The sequence below is a fragment of the Dendropsophus ebraccatus genome, chromosome 12 (genome assembly GCF_027789765.1).
Source record: "Dendropsophus ebraccatus isolate aDenEbr1 chromosome 12, aDenEbr1.pat, whole genome shotgun sequence".
In the NCBI taxonomy this organism is placed as follows: Eukaryota; Metazoa; Chordata; class Amphibia; order Anura; family Hylidae; genus Dendropsophus; species Dendropsophus ebraccatus.
Window position 1 is genome coordinate 69,642,220 of NC_091465.1, and position 21,450 is coordinate 69,663,669.

General features: G+C 42.7%; 1 protein-coding gene across 2 annotated transcripts in view; it reads right to left on the reverse strand.

Annotated features, from left to right (window-relative positions):
- Positions 1–13: 13 nt before the first annotated feature.
- Positions 14–21,450, reverse strand: part of LOC138768883 (protein kinase C and casein kinase substrate in neurons protein 1-like) — a 41,524-nt gene continuing 20,087 nt past the window's right edge. For both annotated transcript variants that reach the window (XM_069946903.1, XM_069946904.1), the window contains exons 2-10: positions 10,547–10,701; positions 9,774–9,930; positions 9,184–9,419; positions 7,994–8,149; positions 6,705–6,880; positions 5,354–5,474; positions 4,912–5,006; positions 4,024–4,118; positions 14–836 (exon numbers count right to left, since the gene is read on the reverse strand). In XM_069946903.1, the coding sequence (XP_069803004.1) occupies positions 721–836; positions 4,024–4,118; positions 4,912–5,006; positions 5,354–5,474; positions 6,705–6,880; positions 7,994–8,149; positions 9,184–9,419; positions 9,774–9,930; positions 10,547–10,606 (1,212 nt within the window). In that variant the 5' untranslated portion in view covers positions 10,607–10,701 and the 3' untranslated portion in view covers positions 14–720. The remainder of the gene's footprint in view (positions 837–4,023; positions 4,119–4,911; positions 5,007–5,353; positions 5,475–6,704; positions 6,881–7,993; positions 8,150–9,183; positions 9,420–9,773; positions 9,931–10,546; positions 10,702–21,450) is intronic.

Genomic DNA, 21,450 nt, shown 5'->3' on the forward strand with positions numbered 1-21,450 from the left:
AGATGAGGAATCCCCCCAAGTCAGCAAACAAAGTGGAGACGATTTTCATGTACAAGAATTCTGGGTGGGGGTGCGCCAGCTCCGTCCATAGTTCTGGTCTCGGTGAGGATGACAGGATTGTTGACTTGCATAATAAGATTTATGAACACAAATTGTTTTAATTAGATGTGGTTTATTGTTTTCCCATTGCTTTAGCATTTCTTAAGAAAACAAAGGAAAAAAAAAAACGCAATCCTTCAGGAGTCTTGTAAGGCACAAGCCCTGCGCTTCTATGGGTGATCACAAGGCACACACTATGTTACACGCCAGCATCCATAGGACTGTGGGCCATGCTGGGTATGAGGGTGGTCCGAACCAGGCAGGACTTTTCCTGAGATCTTTGTGCAGTTTTACAGTTCAGGCATAAAGAATTAATTTTTTCTTGTTTGTGATATAAAAAAAAAACAAAACAGGTGGGCGAGTGACTGACTGACACTAATAATATCCAGTGGCAATCCCATGGGAAGGACGACTTATAGGTAAGAGTAATAAATGGAAACTTATACAGTAGTTATCCAAACTCCTCCTTTTAATCAGTAACAACCCAAAAACTTCCTTGCCCTGTGTCACTTGCTTACCCCAGCCCAGCATAAGGATGGGAAGAGACTGTGAGTACAATTCCTGTAGAACTGATTGTCATATACCAAATACTGAATTCCTGCTGCTCCTCAGCCACGGCCCCTATCCGGTAATAACTTCAACGTAGTTTGCAGGATAGAGGCCAACCTGACCATGATCAGTCACGCCTTTACACCAACCTTGCTCGTCTTCATCTTCGATTTTTGTGAGTTCGTCACCTGGTAACAACGGATAAGTTAGAGATGCATTGTCCCTACAGAGACGTATGATGTAAACAAGTCCCTGTCTGCAACTTTGTAATGCCTGGAGGAATCATCGCAGTGAATTCAGCAACAACTTGAGTAACCCTCACAGCATTACAAGAAGAAGCTGAAAAGTCGCAGATAAAGCCTACTCAGGACTTGAGGGGGAGATGGAGATAACAGCTCACACACTTTTTTTGTGTCTTCAGCAGAAAGCAGCAGCTCAGAATTGGGATAAGGAGACTGAATAGATAATAACAAATATGGAAGGAATTGTTAGTCTCACCATAAGGAATACCACTTTAAAGAGGTTATCCAGTGCTATAAGAATATGACCACCTTATTTCAGAGACAGCACCACTCTTGTCTCCAGTTCAGGTGTGATTTGCAGTTAAGCTCCATACACTTCAATGGAACGGAGTTACAAAATCCCACCCAAACTGCAGATAAGAGTTGTGCTCTCTGGAAGAAAGTGGCCATGTTTTTGTAGTAATGGATAACCCCTTTAAGTGTGCAATATGAAACAAACACTTTAGGAGCAGGCACTGATCAATACAATCTAGGCGCCTCAATATGTTCCCCTACTGTATCGTGTAAGTCACAGATTTGGAGGCCACTGTAAGGCTCTGGGCTACCATGATAGCTCCTCAGGACCCCATGTGGGTTGGCAGGGAGGCATTCAGGTGAAAGTGACGACTCCCTACCTCTCACTGCTTAGATACTGTGGTCACTGTTTTACCTGCAGCGTCAAATGGGTAAACAACTGGGACCAGAGTTATCTCTGATTCTGGCCTTTTCAGTGCTCTCTGTGTGTCAGGAAAGGGTTAGTATTAGAGATGAGCGAATCGGGTTCGAGTCCATCCGAACCCGAACGTTCGGCATTTGATTAGCTGGGGCTGCTGAACTTGGATAAAGCCCTAAGGTTGTCTGAAAAACATGGATACAGCCAATGACTATATCCATGATTTCCACATAGCCTTAGGGCAAGGTTTCCCAACCGGGGTGCCGTGGCACACTGGGGTGCCGGGAGAACCCGCCAGGGGTGCCGCGGGATCCCCGGTGGGAAATGTGCACTATCTCTTTAAGCATCCCGAGAAGCTGCGGCCGCGCAGCTTCTCGGGATGTACAGATCGCTTTGATGTTCCGCCCGCCCAGTGAGCGGGCGGAACATTAAAGCGAGCAGAATGCAGGAGCTGGACCTGTCAGCGTCCTGGTCCTGCATTCCCTCCCATAGGCTGCCGGCACTTCATACCGGCTTCCTATGGGAGGCCGGGACGTGACCTCTCCGGCAGGCGTGATGATGTGACGTCATCACACCTGCTGGAGGTCCCGTCCCTGCGGCTCGCAAGATGGAGCCAGAAGAGGAGGAGGAGAGCTGCTGCCTGGTGAGTAGAATGTTTTTTTTTTTTTAGGGGCACCTCTGGGGGCATTATTAGTTCATAGGGGGAACCTCTGGGGGCATTATTAGCTCATGGGGAACCTCTGGGGGCATTATTAGTTCATGGGGGCACCTCTGGGGGCATTATTAGCTCATGGGGGCACAGCAGGGGATCCTACATACAGGGGGCACAGCAGGGGATCCTACATACAGGGGGCATCCCACATTCTTACTCGCTTTACTGCACATAACACCAAACCGCACAGTTACTTTGGGAGCCTACAGGGGGGAGAAAGGAAAGGAAGTTGCTAGAAATGTACGGAGCCTAAATTGTTTGTCTCGCAGGTTCTGAAGAGATGAAACGTATCTGGAAGGAATCATCATGGAGGACTGGACTGGATGGAGAGGAAAAGGGAAAGTGACGCCTCAGATCAAAAAAAGACGTCACCTGTGAGTCCCTGTATGACAGTTTTCCTATTTTGTAGAACACTATTTAGTAGGGGTGCCCCGAGCTAATTTTTTTTTTCCCAAGGGGTGCCCCGAGGTGGAAAAGGTTAGGAAGCACTGCCTTAAGGCTTTATTCAACTTCAGCAGCCACCGCTAATCAAATGCCGAAAGTTCGGGTTCGGATCGACTCGAGCATGCTCCAGGTTTGCTCATCTCTAGTTAGTATACATATGATGGATTTCTTCAGTCTCCATCTTGGCCTACATGGCTTTTAAAGGAATATTTATTAACTAATAGGTCACTCAAGCTCTATTCCTGCGATACCAGACCTACAGGTGCTTCAGCCATGTAATGGGGCGACTTATAGATCACAAGTGACAGGAGGGGGCAGTAAAGTCTTTATAATGGTTGGAACACAAGTGGGTGGAGCATGACTAAGTCTTTCTCCCTCTTTCCCCCTTCCTTTTGAGACGGCTGATGTAAACAAGTCCCTGGCAGGCTTTATCTGCAACATTATAGCTTCTTTGTAATGCTGGGAGGATTAATCACAGTGAGTTCATTTGCAACCTGACCTCAAAATAACCCTTGTTTACATCAGTCGTCTCAGCAGGGAGGGGGAGACAGAGAGAAAAGCTCAAGCACAAAATTTTGTGTTTTCAGCAGAAAGCAGCTAGAGATGAGCGAACCTCGAGCATGCTCGAATTCATCAGAACCAGAAACGTTCGGCATTCTATTAGCGGGGGCTGCTGAAGTTGGATACAGCTCTAAGGTTGTCTGAAAAACACGGATACAGCCAATGACTATATCCATGTTTTCCACATAGCCTTAGGGCTTTATCCAACTTCAGCAGCCACCGCTAATCAAATGCCGAACGCTTGGGTTCGGATGAACTCGAGCATGCTCGAGGTTCGCCCATCTCTTAAAGCAGAAACTCAGAACTGGGGGAAGGAGACTGAATCAATAATAACAAGTATGGAATGAATTGTTAGTCTCATCATGGGCGCCAACATAATCAAAAGTTATGTTTGAGTGAAATACCCCTTTAAGAGAACAGGCATTATCTACTGATCTAAAGAATGACGTTGTGTGAACCCAGCCTTTCAATTCCTAAAAATCCAGGTTTGAATGGGATTGCCTTGATACGTGGACCTGAAAAGGATAATTCCCTTAGACAGGTGTATGTGGAAGGTTTCCTGGGTGTTCCTGTGCAGATCCAAGTGGGGGCTAAACAGTCCCTTGAATGTGGATTCAGATATGAGGGGTAACATGTTTATAGATGATTGGCGATAATAATAGAGAGTAGGCACTATTATATCTTATTAGACGGAAGGTCTTTACCTGCTTTAAAACTGAGTTCATCAGACTCCTGTCCGGAATAATCATAGACGGCCCGTACCCGCACTCCGGGGACATTTATTGGAGGTTTTTTCATACTGTAAACCAGAGAAAAGGACTTTTGTTATGTGATATATATATATATATATATATATATATATATATATATATATATATTATTTTTTTTTTATTATTATTATTTATTTATTATATTATTTATTATATATTTTTCTCCTGGAGAACCCCTTTCACACTTCTGTATAACACTTCTGCTTTTTACATCAAAGACGCATTGATCGACAACACAGTTCAATGGTTTTATTCAGAATTTCCTTTTTTTTTTACCCTGGCTTTGTTATGTGTGTGGCGTTGTTCCAATACAGCACACAGTATCCCTATTGGTACCATATTTAGCATTGGACAAACACATGTTCTGCATTTGTGCCGTTTTTTTACATCCTTATTTCAGCAAAATTGCAAAACAGCTAAAAAAAAAGTTATATACATTAACAAAAAAAAAACAAAACCTGACAACATACTGTATACAGAACAATAGTGGGTACAATATGAACAAAGAATAGAATAAAACAATTATATGTAGTCTCCGGCTAAGCTCAGATACCATTTTTTAAAGAGAAAAAAAAACAGATGTTATTTGGAAAGGACGGCTGTAAGTAACGATCATGATCATTTTTACGGCAGTTTTTTTTTTTTTTTCACTTTAAAAACCAGTGTGTGAACATAGTTTCATATGGGATCGTGATTGAATATTATGAATGGCAGGATCATCCTGCTGTTATGTCTCATATTTGTCTGTCTGATGGATCAGCTGATCATGTTGTATGTTAGCAGTAGGACTTTCTAGCTGTATCATCATCTATGTAATCTCACCTGCCTTCAGTGGGTGTCACGCTATATAACTTGACTTTTTCCTCTTTAACTTTCTTCTTTTTTACAATCTGTTGCTCGATATCTGGGCTCCATTCCTATAGATGAATGTTAAACCAGGAATCAGTATGTTACCCCCACAGAATACATCCCTGAGTATGGATTTTATTGATGTAAATCTCTTCTCAGTCTGAGTCCAGTGGGCGGTACTACTGAATGATTGACAGCCTTCCTTGTGTAATTGTGCACGCATAATAGAACCGCCCACTGGACTCCTAATCACAGAATTAACTAGAATTTACATCAAGTTATACTGAATCTTTCCCAAAACAACTATACATCAGTCTTCTCAGCATCTCTTGCTCTATAACATGATGCCTATGGACAGGACAGTAAGACAAATTCACTTACACATGAACAGATACAAGCTCCCATTACACCTCACCTCCAGTTGGGGCCAGTTCATTAACATCCCGGGTCCATGTTTATTCCTCCACCACTTTAAGTCATCCTGGTCACTGACAGCCAGAATGGCCTGATTCAAGTCGCCATATACCGTCATTATACTACATATATAGCAGGAAAAAAAACATTATTAATGCAACCCCCATCCATACAGTCTGGGTCACAAGTTTTCTTATAAAGTCCAGTATAGTGATTCCAAATGTTATCCAATTACCTAATATTATAAACTGGGATGTCACTATAGGAGGTACAGACATAATAGGTTCACCAAGGCTTGGTACTTGAGTGGGCCCTAAAGCCTCTGCTGCCATGCATAAAGACACGAGTATAATAAATACACACCTGGGGTGGAAGTTCACTGAGTCACTAAAGCCTTAGGCTAAGTTCACACAACGTAAATTTTCAATAACGGCCGTTGCAACACCGATCGCTATTTATTGAAAATTAAAATAACATTGTGTCCTTTGGAACTTTGTATATACACCGTCCGGAATTCCATGCGGCTGCATAGAAAACTGACATGCCGATTATTGAATAGCAGCCGCACAAAACTGACAGTGTAGACAATGTAAAGTGCGGCTCCAGCCACACTTTACATTCTCTGCTATGGTCATTTGGAATGCTGGCACACCTGTATGCAAAAGGAAGTGAAGTTCACCGACAGTGGCCATTTAGTGACACGGCTGTGTCACCGAACGGCCGCTTTTATACCCGGCCTTAAAGTGTATCTGTCATTTCAGGTGACATTTTAGGATAAGCTGTCCTGTGTGTGTACCTGAGGAGTATCACCCTATCTGGCCATTATTAATCTTGTATATGGCATTTCTCAGCAGATTCCCGAGCTGCTACAAGTCATAACCAGTAAACAAACGTCATTACAGAGCTAGATTTTCAGAATCAGTGACAGTTAAGTAGAGTTGGGGATAACATAGAAAGCATTTTTGTCTGATAAGATATATTGCAAAGTTTCTTATATTCACATGTACTATTAATGTATGCAACGTTTGCTGTAATGACGATGCCTATTTAAACCAAATAAAACGAAAACAAATTGGACCTTCTGATGAATAAACTCATACTGTAGCCATAGTAACCGATCTCTTTCAAATGAGTGAGTTAATTGGTAGGTGGCCTGACCATATACTGACCAATGAAAAGAGGATAAGTAGTTTGATGCACTGTTATCCAAATTACTTACCCCCTTACCACTCTAAAATTAACCCCAGGTATATATTCAGTAACTTCTTTCCCACGCTAATGGATATTGGGCCATATCACTGCCCTAAACCACTGGGAATGCAGGTGGCCATGTAGCCAGGTAGACATCTCACCTCTCATTGTTGGTGATATCAAGGTGTTTATGTATAGAGAGAAGAGCCTGTTTGAGAAACTGTATTTTCTTCTGCTCCTGTTGTTGGCTTTGGTCAAACACGGTTTCCATCTCTTCCATGTATTTGGGATTATATTTATTGAGTTCTTGTAAGGATTTCTCATATCTTTGCTTTATCTACAATTGATAGAGGAAACAGTTCAGGTCATGATGATCTATTAACGCTTTACAATAATTTTTTCTTATGTGTTGCCTTTTGCTTTTTTTTTTTTTATTAGCCCCTAGCATTATTCCGTTGGGCATGGTTTTACTTTAAAACACCCATCTGCTATTGACTTCAATGGAAGACTGTGAACCAGAACCAGCTCCTATTGAAATCAATGACAGTCCCCCTACACTGACTTCTATTCTGAGAAAGCAGAAGATGTATATGCAAAACATGGGCTCTGGTCTTGTATTTGTATGACAAATTATTGCCTCCGTCAGAAACACAATTGTGAGAATAAGTAAGTGAACCCTTAGAAATAACCTGGATTTCTACTTTTTTATGTCATTGGATTTCTACTTTTTTATGTCATACGATTCACTTAATTTTATTTTTTGTTTTCTAAACAATAATTCTAGAACTTAAGGGGGTCTTCTTCTCAAATTAATAACCAATATTAAAAACAAACTACAGTGTGCTATGGAGGTAAAATAATAAACCAGAGCATACTCACCTCTCCCGATCCAGTGCTGGTGCTCCGGTCGCCCGAGTCCCTCTGATGACACGCTCTCCCCACTTTGCTGATGGTGCTTCAAACTCAAACTGAGGCTGCAGTGGGTGCAGGCTGGCTTTATCAGAACACAGAGAGCACATCCTCATCAGGGGAAGTAAACTGAGGGACCAGAGCACCACAGCTGGACCAGGAAAGGTGAGTATGCTCTAGTTTGCTATTCTAAACACGTAGCATGCAGTAGTTAGGTTATTTAATTGGAATACCACTTTAACTATCACAATGGCCAACATATTAATATAGTTAATACTATGCTTGTAAAGATGAGCAAACCTTGAACATGCTTGGGTTCATCTGATTGTGCAGCATTTGATTGACGGTGGCTGCAGAAGTTGGATGCAACCCCAAGACTGCCTGGAACACATCCATGTTTTCCAGGACTCCCTAGAGGCTGCAGCCACCAGTAATCAAATGCCGCACGCTCAGGTCTGGACGAACCCAAGTGTGCTTGAGGTTGGCTCATCTCTATCGGCTTATCCAGCACTTGGGTTCCCTATGTCTTGGTTCACCTTACCTTTTCTTTATCCTGTGTACATTTTTCGTGATCTTCTGTGAGCTTCTTTTGCTTTTCTAATGAAAGTTCTGGATTTACCTTTCCGTTGTTCTCTCGGACACTTGCTAAATGTTCCTTCTTGCAGGCTTTGTGATAAGATACTTTTGCTTTCTCAAGCTGCGAAGAGAGTTAGGAACACTGAATTGGTCTCCATAGTTTGGCCAAACTAACAGAGGACAATTGCTTATAGCGGTTACTGACACAAGTCTCCAATCATTTCATGGGGCCACCATTTAACTTTAGTTACACTATATAGTCTGTGGTTACTAGAAGTCATATCATTAACAGGGTTTGTGATATGTTTAAAGGGGAACTATCAGCAGGTTAGATATTCCTATTGCACAGGTGATGCCAAGGAGGAAGGTATGTCTCTTACCTTCCTCCTCGGTGCCGTTCTAGTAGCGCCGATCCGCCCCCCCGGCCAGCCCACCCCTCTCTAATTATAATCAATGGATCAGCACTACGGGGGCAGTGCTCCTAACAGGTGACCCAGTGCTCCTAATGGTCTTACCGGACCTACTACTAACTGCACTGGAACAACGCCGAGGAGTAAGGGCCCTATTACACCAACAGATTATTTTACAAATTTTTGTAAGCCAAAGCCAGAAGTGGATTTGAAAAGACAAGGAATCTCAGTCTTTCTATTGTTAACTGTTCCCTGTTTATTGTCCACTCCTGGCTTTGGCTCAAAAAAATCTGTCCGATAATCTGTTGGTGTAATAGGGCCCTCAGCATCTCCTGTGCAATAGGGACATCAGCTGCTTAGGGTGCGTTTACACAGAAAGATTTATCTGACAGATTTTGGAAGCCAAAGCCAGGAATGGATTTGAAAAGAGGAGAAATCCCAGTCTTTCTTTTATGACCTGATCCCTGTTTATAGTCTGTTTCTGGCTTTGGCTTCAAAGATCTGTCAGATAAATCTGTCTGTGTAAACGCACCATTAGATTAATCTAACCTGCGGATAATTCCCCTTTAATTGGTATCAGATGTAGTCAGGTACTGGTGATCTGCATAGACTATGTTGTGAGCCCCACTACGAAGCCAGAATCTGGAGGATCTAGTCCAGACAAAGAGTGTCTAAGATTGTGGGGTGACCCTCGATTTTTATTCTATGTAGGGTAAATAACAATAGTTTATAGTTAATTGTTGACCTTTTTTAACCTTTTAGCCCATGGTTTTTGGGCTTTGTGGAAGCCATTTTCGATCTCGCAGGATTCCTTGAATCCGCCAAAGATCTTTCGGTGATACGTCTCTTTTTGCCAGTTGCGGATTTTCTCAGTGTCATCGGTCATCAGGGTCTTCTGGATCTGCACATGCAAATCACTCAGCCGCTCAGTAGCCGTCATAAAGGACTGCCAGGCGCGTAAGAGGGAGCCATACATGGGACCTGTGGTGAAATTGGAAAACAACATGGTTGTCTAGGAGTCTTATTGTTCTCCCTGCATTTGTATTTGCATAAGATCTTGGCTCGCACAGTTCAAAAAAGTGAATTTATTTGCAAATTGTACCTACTATTATAGTCACAATAGATAGTAACCTATGTAATTGCACATTCTGATAAAAATGAATGCATTTACTGAATAACAAAAAAATCTAAAATATTAGTTTTCATATTGGCCACTAGAGGGAGCTCAATGAGACGAGACTTCCCACTTTTAAATCTCTTGTCAGCTGTGCTGTGCTAACTGAATGTTATCAGCATATACTGGAATCCATTGTAAATTCCATTTAGAATACTCACTGGCGTCCACTATTGGTTTCCATCTGCGTACCCATTCTTCCATCTGCAGTGAATACTGCTTCTCTATCTTGGCTCTGTCTTGGAAACAGGCTATAATATCATCACAAAGCCGATACCCATCTTCCGTTCGCTTTACGGTGCTGCTGTAATTGTTTGGCTTTGAGACAAAGAAATGGTAAGATATTTTTAATTAAAGGGGTACTCCTGCTAAAATCTTTTTCTTTCAAATCAACTGGTTTCAGAAAGTTGTATGGATTTGTAATTTACTTCTTTTTAAAAAATCTACAGTCTTCCAGTACTTATCAGCTGCTGTATGTCCTCTAGGAAGTGGTGTATTCTTTCCAGTCTGACACAGTGCTCTCTGCTGCCACCTCTGTTCATGTCAGGAACTCTACAGATCAGTAGCAAATCCCCATAGAAAACCTCTCCTGCTCTGGACAGTTCCTGACATGGACAGATATGGCAGCAGAGAGCACTGTGTCAGACTGGAAAGAATATACCACTTCCTGCAGGGCATGCAGCAGCTGATAAGTATGGGAAGACTTGAAATTTTAAAGTAGAAGTCAATTACAAATCTATATAACTTTTTGAAACTAGCTGATTTGAAAGAAAATTATTTTCACTGGAGTACCCCTTTAAAGACTTTTAGCAAAGTTTTATTTTATAGATTCATAAAAAAAAAAAATCAGTGTTGAAAAAATGAAAAATTTTCTCTCTTTATATATATATAAAAAAAACAAAAACTTGTTGGAAGGTATACCAAGCACACTTACCATCCAGAAGCTACCATTGGTGGGTTCATCAACTGCAACTTCACTGTATATCACCGACATGATGGCCTGCTCTTCTTATTATCTTCAATTGCACTGGAGAACCTTCAGCAATAGCGCATCACTTCTAATCAGAGGAGGTACACTTAGTTTTCAACCTGTAAAAAAGTATTTAAGGGTAAGTTCCAAACCATAGCCACATAAGTCTCTGAAGACCTCCGACCATCCAGGTTTCTGAGGATCAATGTCAGATTCTATTATTATTCATAAACTGGAGTGGTACGACTTCAGAACAAAGCAGAGAGGATGGGGGGAAAAGAAGACAGGGTTTGTCTACTTCTTCTGCTGGGGTCTTTTCATGTTTGGGAAGAATATAGTGTTAGGCTTAAAGGGGTACTCCGGCGGGGAAAAAAAATTCTTTCAAATCAACTGGTTTCATAAAGTTATATAGATTTGTAATTTACTTCTATTTAAAAATCTGAAGTTTTCCCATACTTATCAGCTGTTGTATGTCCTGCAGCAACTGGTGTTTTTTTTTCAGCCTGACACAGTGCTCTCCGCTGACATCTTTGTCCATGTCAGGACCTGCCCAGAGTAGAGGTTTTCTATGGGGATTTGCTTCTGCTCTGGACAGTTCTTGACATGGACAGAGGTGGCAGCAGAGAGCACTGTGTCAGACTGGAAAGAATACACCACTTCCTGTAGGACATACGGCAGGTGATAAGTATAGGAAGAATTGATATTTTTACATAGAACTTTTTGAAACCAGTTGATTTGAAAGGAAAATATTTTCCCTGAAGTACCCCTTTAAGGCATTACATTTTCTTTCCCCACTAAATCATCAGAGTCAAGATTTAAACGCCACCAGGGCATTGAGAACAAGATGTTGCATTTCTAGATCAACAGGAACTGGACAATGTCAGTTACAACTGGAGCTCTGCTTTCCTGATACAGCGCTGAAAATCCCCTGCGTAGGGTTAAAGGGGTTCTCCCCACAGAGCATAGTTGTTAAATTGAGATGTATACCAGATCCATGTATGTAAGGGAGAACACATGTGCTGTTTCCTCTCTGAGCTGGTAACCCTGCTGTTGTCATGCACTTTCCCACAATGCAAAAATAGGTAAAACCGCTAAATACCATAAAAAGGGGGGCTCTTCCTACCCTAGATGCTTTTCGGCTATAGGCCTTGATCAAAGCCTATGGCTGAAACGATGCATCTAGTTTAGGAAGAGCCCCCTTTTTTATCTGTGATTATGATGGATTCTATACAATAAAGACGAAGCTTTTATCTGGATTTCGTGCTGGAATACGTTTTTCTTACCACTTTCCCACAATCCCTCTTGCTTATGTGCACAGTGGTGACCAACTGCCAATACTTTTAGGAGTTAAACTAAGCATGTTTGACCCTCTTATTATTGTACCCAAGGACAGCAGGTTATCAAAACAATACAGACACATGGGGGATTGGGGAGTCTATATCTCTTTTTTTTTTTTAGAAATGCTTCTAGATTTAAAATATGTTTATTTCACATAATGCATCAGTTTAGACCACGTTTTCTTAATAGTAAAACCCCTTGAAATGATAAATTCTGTCTGATGGCCATCAACACCACAGTCAGTTAGTAGCAGTGGCTTAGTTACCATAAAGGCAGACCACACCACTGCTACAGGGCCCATGCACGAAGGGAACCTACTGGCCCCTGGCCCTTTAACTGTGTTTGTGGCTGACTGACAGAAATGGGTCGGCACAACCCCTTCCGATGTGTCAGGCCTGTGCAGTAGGCAATGGCGATGGGGTGCCAACCATCGAAAGGAACAGTCTCTGATAATCTCAATCACGACAAGGCAATGAAAAAGGTGGCACTCACCATCCGATGATTTTTTTGGCTTTATTTCATCATATAAAAGGACATAAAAGATGCAAACAAAAACGTGGCAGACGCCAGCAGGTAGGTGGTAACAGTCTGTTTCGCGATACAATCGCTTTTATGGACCGCCGCGGAGATACCGAGGAAGGAGGGAGGTATGTCTCTTACCTTCATCCCCGGCGCTGTTCCGGTGCACTTAGTCTTTTACTTCTCTGTCCCATAAGACTGATAGGAGCACTGCTCTGCCCCCATAGTGTTCCGGCCCACCCCCATTAGAAGGGGCGGGTCGGCTGCAGATCAGCGCTATGGGGGCGGGGCAGTGCTTACCGGCCCGAGGAGTAAAAGACTAAGTGCATGGGAAAGGTGTCGGGGAGGAAGGCTTTTGTGATGGATGTCATTGTTATCCTGATTTATTGGGATGCACACCTTTTATTATACGGTGTTGCATGTAATTTACTTTTTTCTTTGGAGCCTTAAAGGGTGTTTAAACCTTTTTTTTTTTTACCTGTTAATAAAATGTATGCATTTGTATTCTCACTGTTGGTGTGCACAATTATTGTCTCAGGTTATGTGCACAGATCACAAGAACACACTGTCGCTATGAAAGTGCCGGAGATAGGGCCCTATTCCACTGGATGATTATTGTTCTCATAATCGTTAACGATAAATGGTCCAAACGAGCGCTATTGCGAAAGACCTGAAATCGTTCACCCATTTGTATGGAACGACAATCGCTACTTATGATCGGTCTTGCGGTCGTCTTGTCGTCGCTATTGCGTTCATCACTACTGCGAATGACCGAACAACAACTTATTCAGTGCGAACGATTTGCGAACCAGCAACGATAAAATAGGTCCAGGTCTTATTAAACGATCAACGATTTCTCGTTCGGCCGTTAATTGTTAACTGCTATTCAACCAAACGATTATCGCTTAGATTCGAACGATTTAACGATAATCGTCCCATGCAATAGGGCCCATAGCTGAGCCCTGTACTTACCCTATTGCAAGTGAATGGAGCAGCAGGTTGCATGCCTTACTGCCACTTTATCCATGACGGAGGGGGCAAAAGGGCTCCTATTCTCATGATGATTGTGAGTCCTAGGGCTCATATTCCCAATAATCAGAAACTTATAAAAATACTCACAAAAATACTCCATGTGAACCCAGTTTGCAATACTTCTTCAGTCCTTTGAAGCTTCTCATACCATCTAACACACAAGCTACACTTTGTTTTCTATCACTACATTTACAGCCGTTCTTTGTTTCTGTCTGTAGTTAAATCCTTAACTTCCCCGGAGGAAACTCCACAAACCTTATCATCAACCCCCTGACCTGCAGCAGAACCCATTATACTCTATAATTCTACTATATTCTTACCATAGTTCATTCCCAGTTATTGGTCTGTGTATAAGGGACAGTGATCAGCTGATCGCATTGTCTATGCAGCCACAATAATTATTATATTATAATCATTGTTTGTTGCTTAATGTCGCCTCATGTAGGCTGCTGACATAGTAAAAGTGAACACCCACACCAGCAATCTATTGATCGTTCAGGTGTCTGTACTCCATCTAAAATAAACACTGACTTATACGTAGTCAAATAGTGCTTATAAATGCTTCTATATTACGTAGTCATCCCTATACACAAATAGGAAGAGATTGAGCAATCAAGGTTGGTCCCGGCCAGTCTTATAGCTATGATTTCACACCATAACACCTAGTCCTTACTGCTATGCAGTGCTAATAAAAAACTGAACAGGTTGGCACTGCGCTGGGTTGATTTAGAATGTCATACAATATGACATGTGGAAGAAGTAGTTACCTATGCACTGATGCAAACAAAGGGGAATCCTTGATTTACCTTTTTTTTTTAAATAAAAAAAATCTTTATTTCTTTACAAATTTTCCATAAAAAAAAATTACAAAAGAACATAACATCATGTGGACATACAGATGGGTTCACAGATTGCAAGTACTCTCCCCTCTTATGCACATAATACCAGCTAAGCCCTGCCCCCTCTTCCTTTGTTCTGTCTTGGTGTCTTTGTTACTAGAGGTTGACTGAGCCTAAAAACAGCCAGGGGATAGCAGCTTTTAGGAAAGCGAGATACTAAGTGGCCATGATTTTATTGCTTTCTTCTAGGGTAAGGAGTAATTTGTGGTAAAAGTGATTTACAAATATGTCAGTACTCACATAAAGCTTTGGCTGTCGGAGTTGCAGTTTTGCAACAGCTGGAGAGCCAAGGTTCCCTTCCCCTGCTATATACCATGCATGGTTCTAGATCTATAGATACCATATTAGCCACCATTAGTTGTCATCAATCATCTGTTACCAGTCCATGACTGTAACTCGGACATCACTGGACAATAGGATTATAGAAGAGGTTAACACAATATTGTAGGCTGTTGCCTGGATTTAAGGGGTATAAACCTGGTCTATATCCAGCTAAGCAGAAATATTCCAGCTCCGGCCTATCCAAGTAACTCAAGAAGCGGTTTTCTAAGTCTGCAATATATCCCAGGTTGTGGAAAGTCGATCATACGAGTATCCGTTTTTATAAAACCACCAAAATTCCTTTGTCACACTAGAAGCCATTGGATGAAGTGAAGACAAATATTTTTCTCTGGAATTACACCATACGGATTATACTGCATAAAAATCTGGACGGCATTTGGAAAGATATTTTTAAATACGGCGCACCACATTGTAGGAGCAGCAGACGTCCATTATTCAGCGGAGGCCATGTCTCTAAGAGAATCTCTAGCTCCAGACAGGACAGATGCTGCAGGGAATTCCGCTATTGCAGATCTACACCAAATTATCCAAAGTTTAGAGCAGATTTGAAAAGAAGAGAAAAGTTAAGTTAAAGATCCACACTCTCAGATTTCATTGTGGTTTTATTGACGATATTGCTATTGCTCTGGACAGTTCCTGACATGGTCAGAGGTGGCAGCAGAGAGAACTGTGTCCGACTGGAAAGAATACACCACTTCCTGCAGGGCATACAGCAGATGATAAGTACTTAAGTTGTTGTTTTTTTTTTAACATAGAAGTAATAGAGGGACTTGCTACTACTACCCATAGTACTATTCCATAGTAGCCAATCTTAGACTAGTTTATGTATCTACATCATACAAAATTAATTAACATGGTAAATATATGTAATCAGTGGTGGCCAAAAAGTAGTATAGCTCATTCAGTGTAATGGAAATGGACTATGCATGTGCTACCACCACTTATCTGACAGGAAATGCTGCCGACGCTGCGGGCACATGTCAGTAATGTATACTTACCTGTCCCAATCCCCTGCTGCTGCTGGATTCCAGGTCACCAATCTATGCCACTGTCTGTGTTTTGAAAGTATCCAATGACATGCTGCTCCCATCAGAAATGGCCGCTCAGTCTATTCTAACCTGTTATATTATAGAAACTCTGAAAACGGCGCAGAGTGGGCAGCCCAGGAACTGGCAGCTGTGGGGGAGCAGGACAGGTAAGTATACATTGTAAGACAGGTCAGTATACATGACATGTCCCCCAAAGCCCCGGCAGCATGGCTACATCTGAATTTTTTTTTTTCAAGCATTCCTTTACTTGATCCAGGATCCATAGCTGTTGTTTTTTTTGCCTGTCCTTCAATCTTCTTTGAGTCCTTGAGGAGGCTACCCCCTACGCTCAGTCCCCCCCCCCCCCAACAGGTACAGTACTCACAGTGTTGCACCAGCAAGTCCATATTATTGGGTTCCTTAAAGGGAATCTGTCAGCTGTAATTCATATTCCAAACTGCTGACACTGGTAGATGTTAGCTATTAGGGCAAGGAGACAGACGGTACCTTTAATATACCTAACTGTGCTTTTGTATGTATGTAAAAAAAAAAACTTTAATTCTCTGTTGAGTCAAAGAGGCGTTTCCAAGCTCCTGAAGAGACAAAAAAAAAAAACCCAAAAACATTTCTCAGACTTTTGGGAAAAGTCCCCAGAACTATGTCCCTTTTGAATTCTTTTGCACTTTACAATTCTGGGCATGTAAACAGACAATCAGACATTACAGAGTTACACGCCAATGACGGAAACATAAGGAGTGAGGGTTCTGTCCACAATATATGAAGTACCAAGGGGTCCACAGTCTCTGGGAATCAGTCTTCCACTGGACTGAAGGGGGTCACATAACCCAGCACTACATAGGACACTTCCCCTCTGTGACGATACTGAAGCCCTGCTGTGCAGCACCACTCCGGCACTACTCCATCTCTGGATCTATGCCGCAGCCAACCCCCGCACAGCTGCCACTCTGTCACTTCTCACAGCTTACAGCCCCATGGATGGCTTCTCGCCAGACAAGCTCAGGACTGCTCTCTCCCAGACTCTCCTCCTCTGGAACCAAAATAACGCACCTAAGGGTACTATTACACGGAACGATAATCGCCCGAATCGGCCCTATCCGGCCGATTATTGTTCCGTGTTATAAACACAATGATCAGCCGATGATCATTGTCATCGGCTGATTGTTGATATAGGTTCTGACCTATAATTGTCGGGCGCCGACCGCACATTGCTACTTGTAATAGTGGCGCGTGGCCGGCAGCTGACGATTTGCAAAATAAATACATTATCTATCCATGGTCGAGGGCTCCTCTTGCTCCTCTCCTCCCCGGGTCCCGCACACTGCAGCTTCAGAGCGGCCTGTCTAAGCTGACAGGCCGCTCAGCCAATCACAGGCCCGAGACCGCCACGGCCAGTGATTGGCTGAGCAGCCTGTCAGTTAAGACAGGCCGCTCTGAAGCTGCAGCGTGCGGGATCCGGGGAGAAGACCGCAAGCCCTGGACCCGGGATAGGTAATGTATGCCAGTTTAGCAAGAGCTGCAAGGACATCGGTAATGTGTCCCTGCAGCCCTTGGTAAACAATTATCGGGCTGTGTAATAGGCCCAGTAAACGAGCGCCGATCTAGCAGATCGCTGCTCGTTTACTGTCATTATCGGGCCCCCATCGGCCCGTGTAATAACACCCTAAGACACCTCCCCAGCCTCCTCCTACTGGTATTGTGGGGCACAGTGCTCACATCTATGACAGCCTCCTCCTAAGCCTATGCTGAACCTTCTTCTTCGAAAAGAGAGGAAAAATAAATATATAATTATAATAATAATAATAATAATAATAATAATAGATAAAAATATATATATATATATATATATATATATATATATATATATTTATATATATAATCATTCGTCTGTGAATGTTTATCTAGTATTCAGGATGTATGAAATACTCAGTGACAGTCTGTCAGTATTCATCATCCTGACAGCTATTAATGGTTGTCACCCGGCATCAGTATGAGGCCTATATGCCGTCTGCATAATAAGGCTTCACATACAAGGGCGTCACAGTGACCTAGGAAATGTGCAGATGACTGATCAGCATGAGAACAGAGGGGGGATTGTCCACAGGCATGGAAGCGCATGATCCCAGTGTCACATCCCCCCTGAATAGACCGGACAGATACATATTAGATTATGGAGATTAAAGCCTAAAACAAATACATATGTTCCCTTGGTATGTATGTGCTGCCTAATATAGCCACATCTGCTTCATGCCTGGAAACAGATCAATGAAAACAAATCATTTCTATATACTGAATCATTATCAAAGCTGTACACAATTATACGGCTAAATACAGCTATCTATCTATCATCCCCATGTGACCATCCATGTTATCCAGTGTAATACCAGGAGAACACATCCCTTTTTCTTATTAATGGAGTCAGTCTATAGATAGGTGACGGCCCTCCCCGTCACAGTTGTTGCTGTGTCTACGATTCGGTATCTAAGGTCTGCGCACTTTTGGGAAGTTGCATATCCAGGCTATAGTTTTCATTGGTAACAAGAGGCTCATGAATCCTAGGACTGGGAGAAAATCCAGCATGGAGTGGCAGATTCCTGGAAGAGAAAATCTCCTGGCTGTATGGAGCATTCCCCACCTCCCAGTACAGCACATCAAACCGTGTCACTTCAACAATTTGTTTTATGTTGGCAGGTAGTACACTGGCTGCTTACGTATTTTCCATGCAAAAATAATAGTCATAAAGTACGGGGTCTGCAACTAATTGCCTTGGCAGATGTTTCAGCTATGACCTGTTCTGCTGGATTTCATATACTTAGCGTCTGATGTTGGCCCTCTATATCAAAGTCTATGCAAGATGTTCACATACTATACATGATCCCAAGTATGCAGACAATACATGGTGGTTCGGCCATATGAACCACACCCATCGCTTTTACAGTGCACAGACCCATGTAATCTCCTTAGACATAACTTGAGCATAGCGACTTTCACCAAAGGATTCTACAATTACTTCTAAGGACCACTCAACGGTACTTTTCTTTTGTGCCTTTGCCTTGTGTTTTGTATATATTGTATATATAGGTTGGGTCTGTTAAAGGACGGTAGACTGTGATATCTGGCAATATCGCCATGTTCCTGTTCCCGGGAATGTACTGTGTCTTTCTAGGCTGTCAACCAAAATAGGTGGTGCAGGTACCATCCTAGGAAGAGCCTAGTGCTGATGGAAAAATGTGTGTGATATTGCCAAAACCCTGCACCTTGGGAAGGTATTAAAAGGTTTAGCATCAATTCGGCAGTGTGCTTAGGAGGTGTCTCTGGAAAATATTGTGGGCCTGTGTGGTTAATGGTAGGCATAGATGTTACATGGAAGTCTGTTCTTCTGAAGAAGAAGTGGAGGGTTGGTGGCTTTTGAGTTGCCTGGGAACAAGAAGCCATGCTTTGGTTAGCATGGAGAAGTGATGAAGTTGAGGCTATGGAAGAGGGTGGCTTACGTGTCTTGTTGGGCCACTGCAGGGGGACACTGAGGGACACAGGGCACTGGAGGGACACTGAGCATCACTCTGCCATCATCCTCTCCAGCAGCCACAGCCCGCACAGCTCTGGGAGTCGGGCCGTGACATCACCATATTATCCAGGAAGTGACATCACCATGTTATCCAGGAAGTGACATCACCATGTTATCCAGGAAGTGACATCACCATGTTATCCAGGAAGTGAAGCCTTGATACAGTAGTAAGTGCAGGGAAAAAAGCACTTTACAAGCATTTCCCGTAATAAGTGTGTATTGGGGATTTGTATTACTTTCATAATTATAATTTAAAGTGTCACTGTCGTATTTTTTTATTTTTATTTTTTGCAGAAATCAGGCGATTTTAAGAAATTTTGTAATTGGGTTTATTAGGCAAATATGCCATTATCTGCATTCAAAAAGACTTTTCCCAGGTCCACCTCTCTCCCTCCTCTCTCTCATTCACTGCTCATTATCAGGAAATCACGTATTGTTGCATCAGACATGCACCTGTCTGCTCTATGGAGAGGGGAAGGGGGAAGAGGGAGATTAGTTGGCAGCAGAGCAGAGAACAAAGGATTACACAGTGGGAGCTGTGTGAAAGCCTCTATCCAGAGGTCAGAGAGGTCAGTGCTGACTTCAGAGGAGATAGCCGGTGATGTAGATGTAAATTAACCCTTTGTTGTCCTGTTTTGGTGCCTCATCTCCCTCCACCCCTCCCCTCTCCATAGAGAACAATGAAGACAGTGGGGAGAGCTTAAAACTGCTTTCTCATGATAAAAATGCATTTTTTGGCTAATAAACCCAATTACAAAGTTTCTTAAAATAGCCTGTACTGATTGATTTCTTCAAAAAAATAAAATTAAACGACAGGTACACTTTAATAAAAATTTTCGCTGGACTTCTCCTTTAACCCAATAACTTTGTGCAGCATGTGATTACTATAATGTACAGTGACATCTACAGGCCAAATGTAGTAATACACCCTTCCTCCACAGACTACCCCTACAGACCTGAATAAAGACTGAAATAGTACCGCCTAACGTATATACATTGAGCAGCTGTAAACATTAGGGTTCTGGGACACTGCCGTTGGCTGTAGAAGTCTATAGGATAACTTGTAAGGGCAAGTGATGGTGCCCTCAGAGCCAGGGGAGGGTGTAGCTAGAGGAAATCCCTAGCCCTGGTGAGCTGATAACTGCAGTGGGGTCTGGTTGCCAGATAAACCATTGGAGTTGGCTAGAGTGTGGACTAAGTATTGGACTGGGATGTAAGCAGTCCTGAGAGCGATGGATTGGGCCTGGTAGAAGAAGGGATAATAGGCAAGTCAGGCCTCTGACAGCTGGGTCTGTAGGAATTCAACTACCCTCCCCTCCCCCCAAAAGTACTCGGGAGAGATGTAGAGGTTGCCTAATGAGGCCTGCTGGGACCAGTAGAGACATAGCCTATAGAGCAGAATTTGGGCAGGAAACCGACTAGAACCCTGGGTCAGACATTGGCATTGTCTGATGGGATTGGTGGATTATAGAAGAACAGTTTAGAGAGTATAGTTCTTATTGTTTGGAGTGGGAATAATGGTCTAGGGGTATTTATCATAATTGGGGAGCCATTTTCCATAAGTGCCTCACTCTTCATGGGCGGAGTCTTTATGTCCGGTTTTATTCATGGGTGGAGCCTCTTTCTCCTGCTTTTTCCCAAGCCTCTGTCCCAGTTACAATGGGAGGTGAGGACAGTTAGATCTGGATATTCCGGGATCACTGAGACAGGAAGTGATGTCATTTTAACTGACAGATGGAGACAGAAGGGCGTGTTCCTACATAAACCATATTCACAGTTTTACTTTTTCTAGCAATGGTCCAGGGCAGCCGCAGGTAAAGTTCATGGTTCAGAGCAAGTATATGGACCTATAGATGGCTGCTTTAAAAAGACATGTCAATTTTGTTTTTTAACTTTGTTGGCCCCTAAACAGGGAACATGCTCCTGGGGCCCCCCGCCACTTTCTACTGAATTTCCATTCATTTTGAGGAAGAAAGCTGCGATGTATGGGAACGTTTTCATCTGTAACTAAGTTAATCTTTACTCTGAGGGAATTCATGGAATGTAGCACTGGTGCGGACAATGTCGTTCCAATGACAGAGTGAGCAGCATTGTGGTATCACCCGGGTTGCTCTGAAACATCTGTAT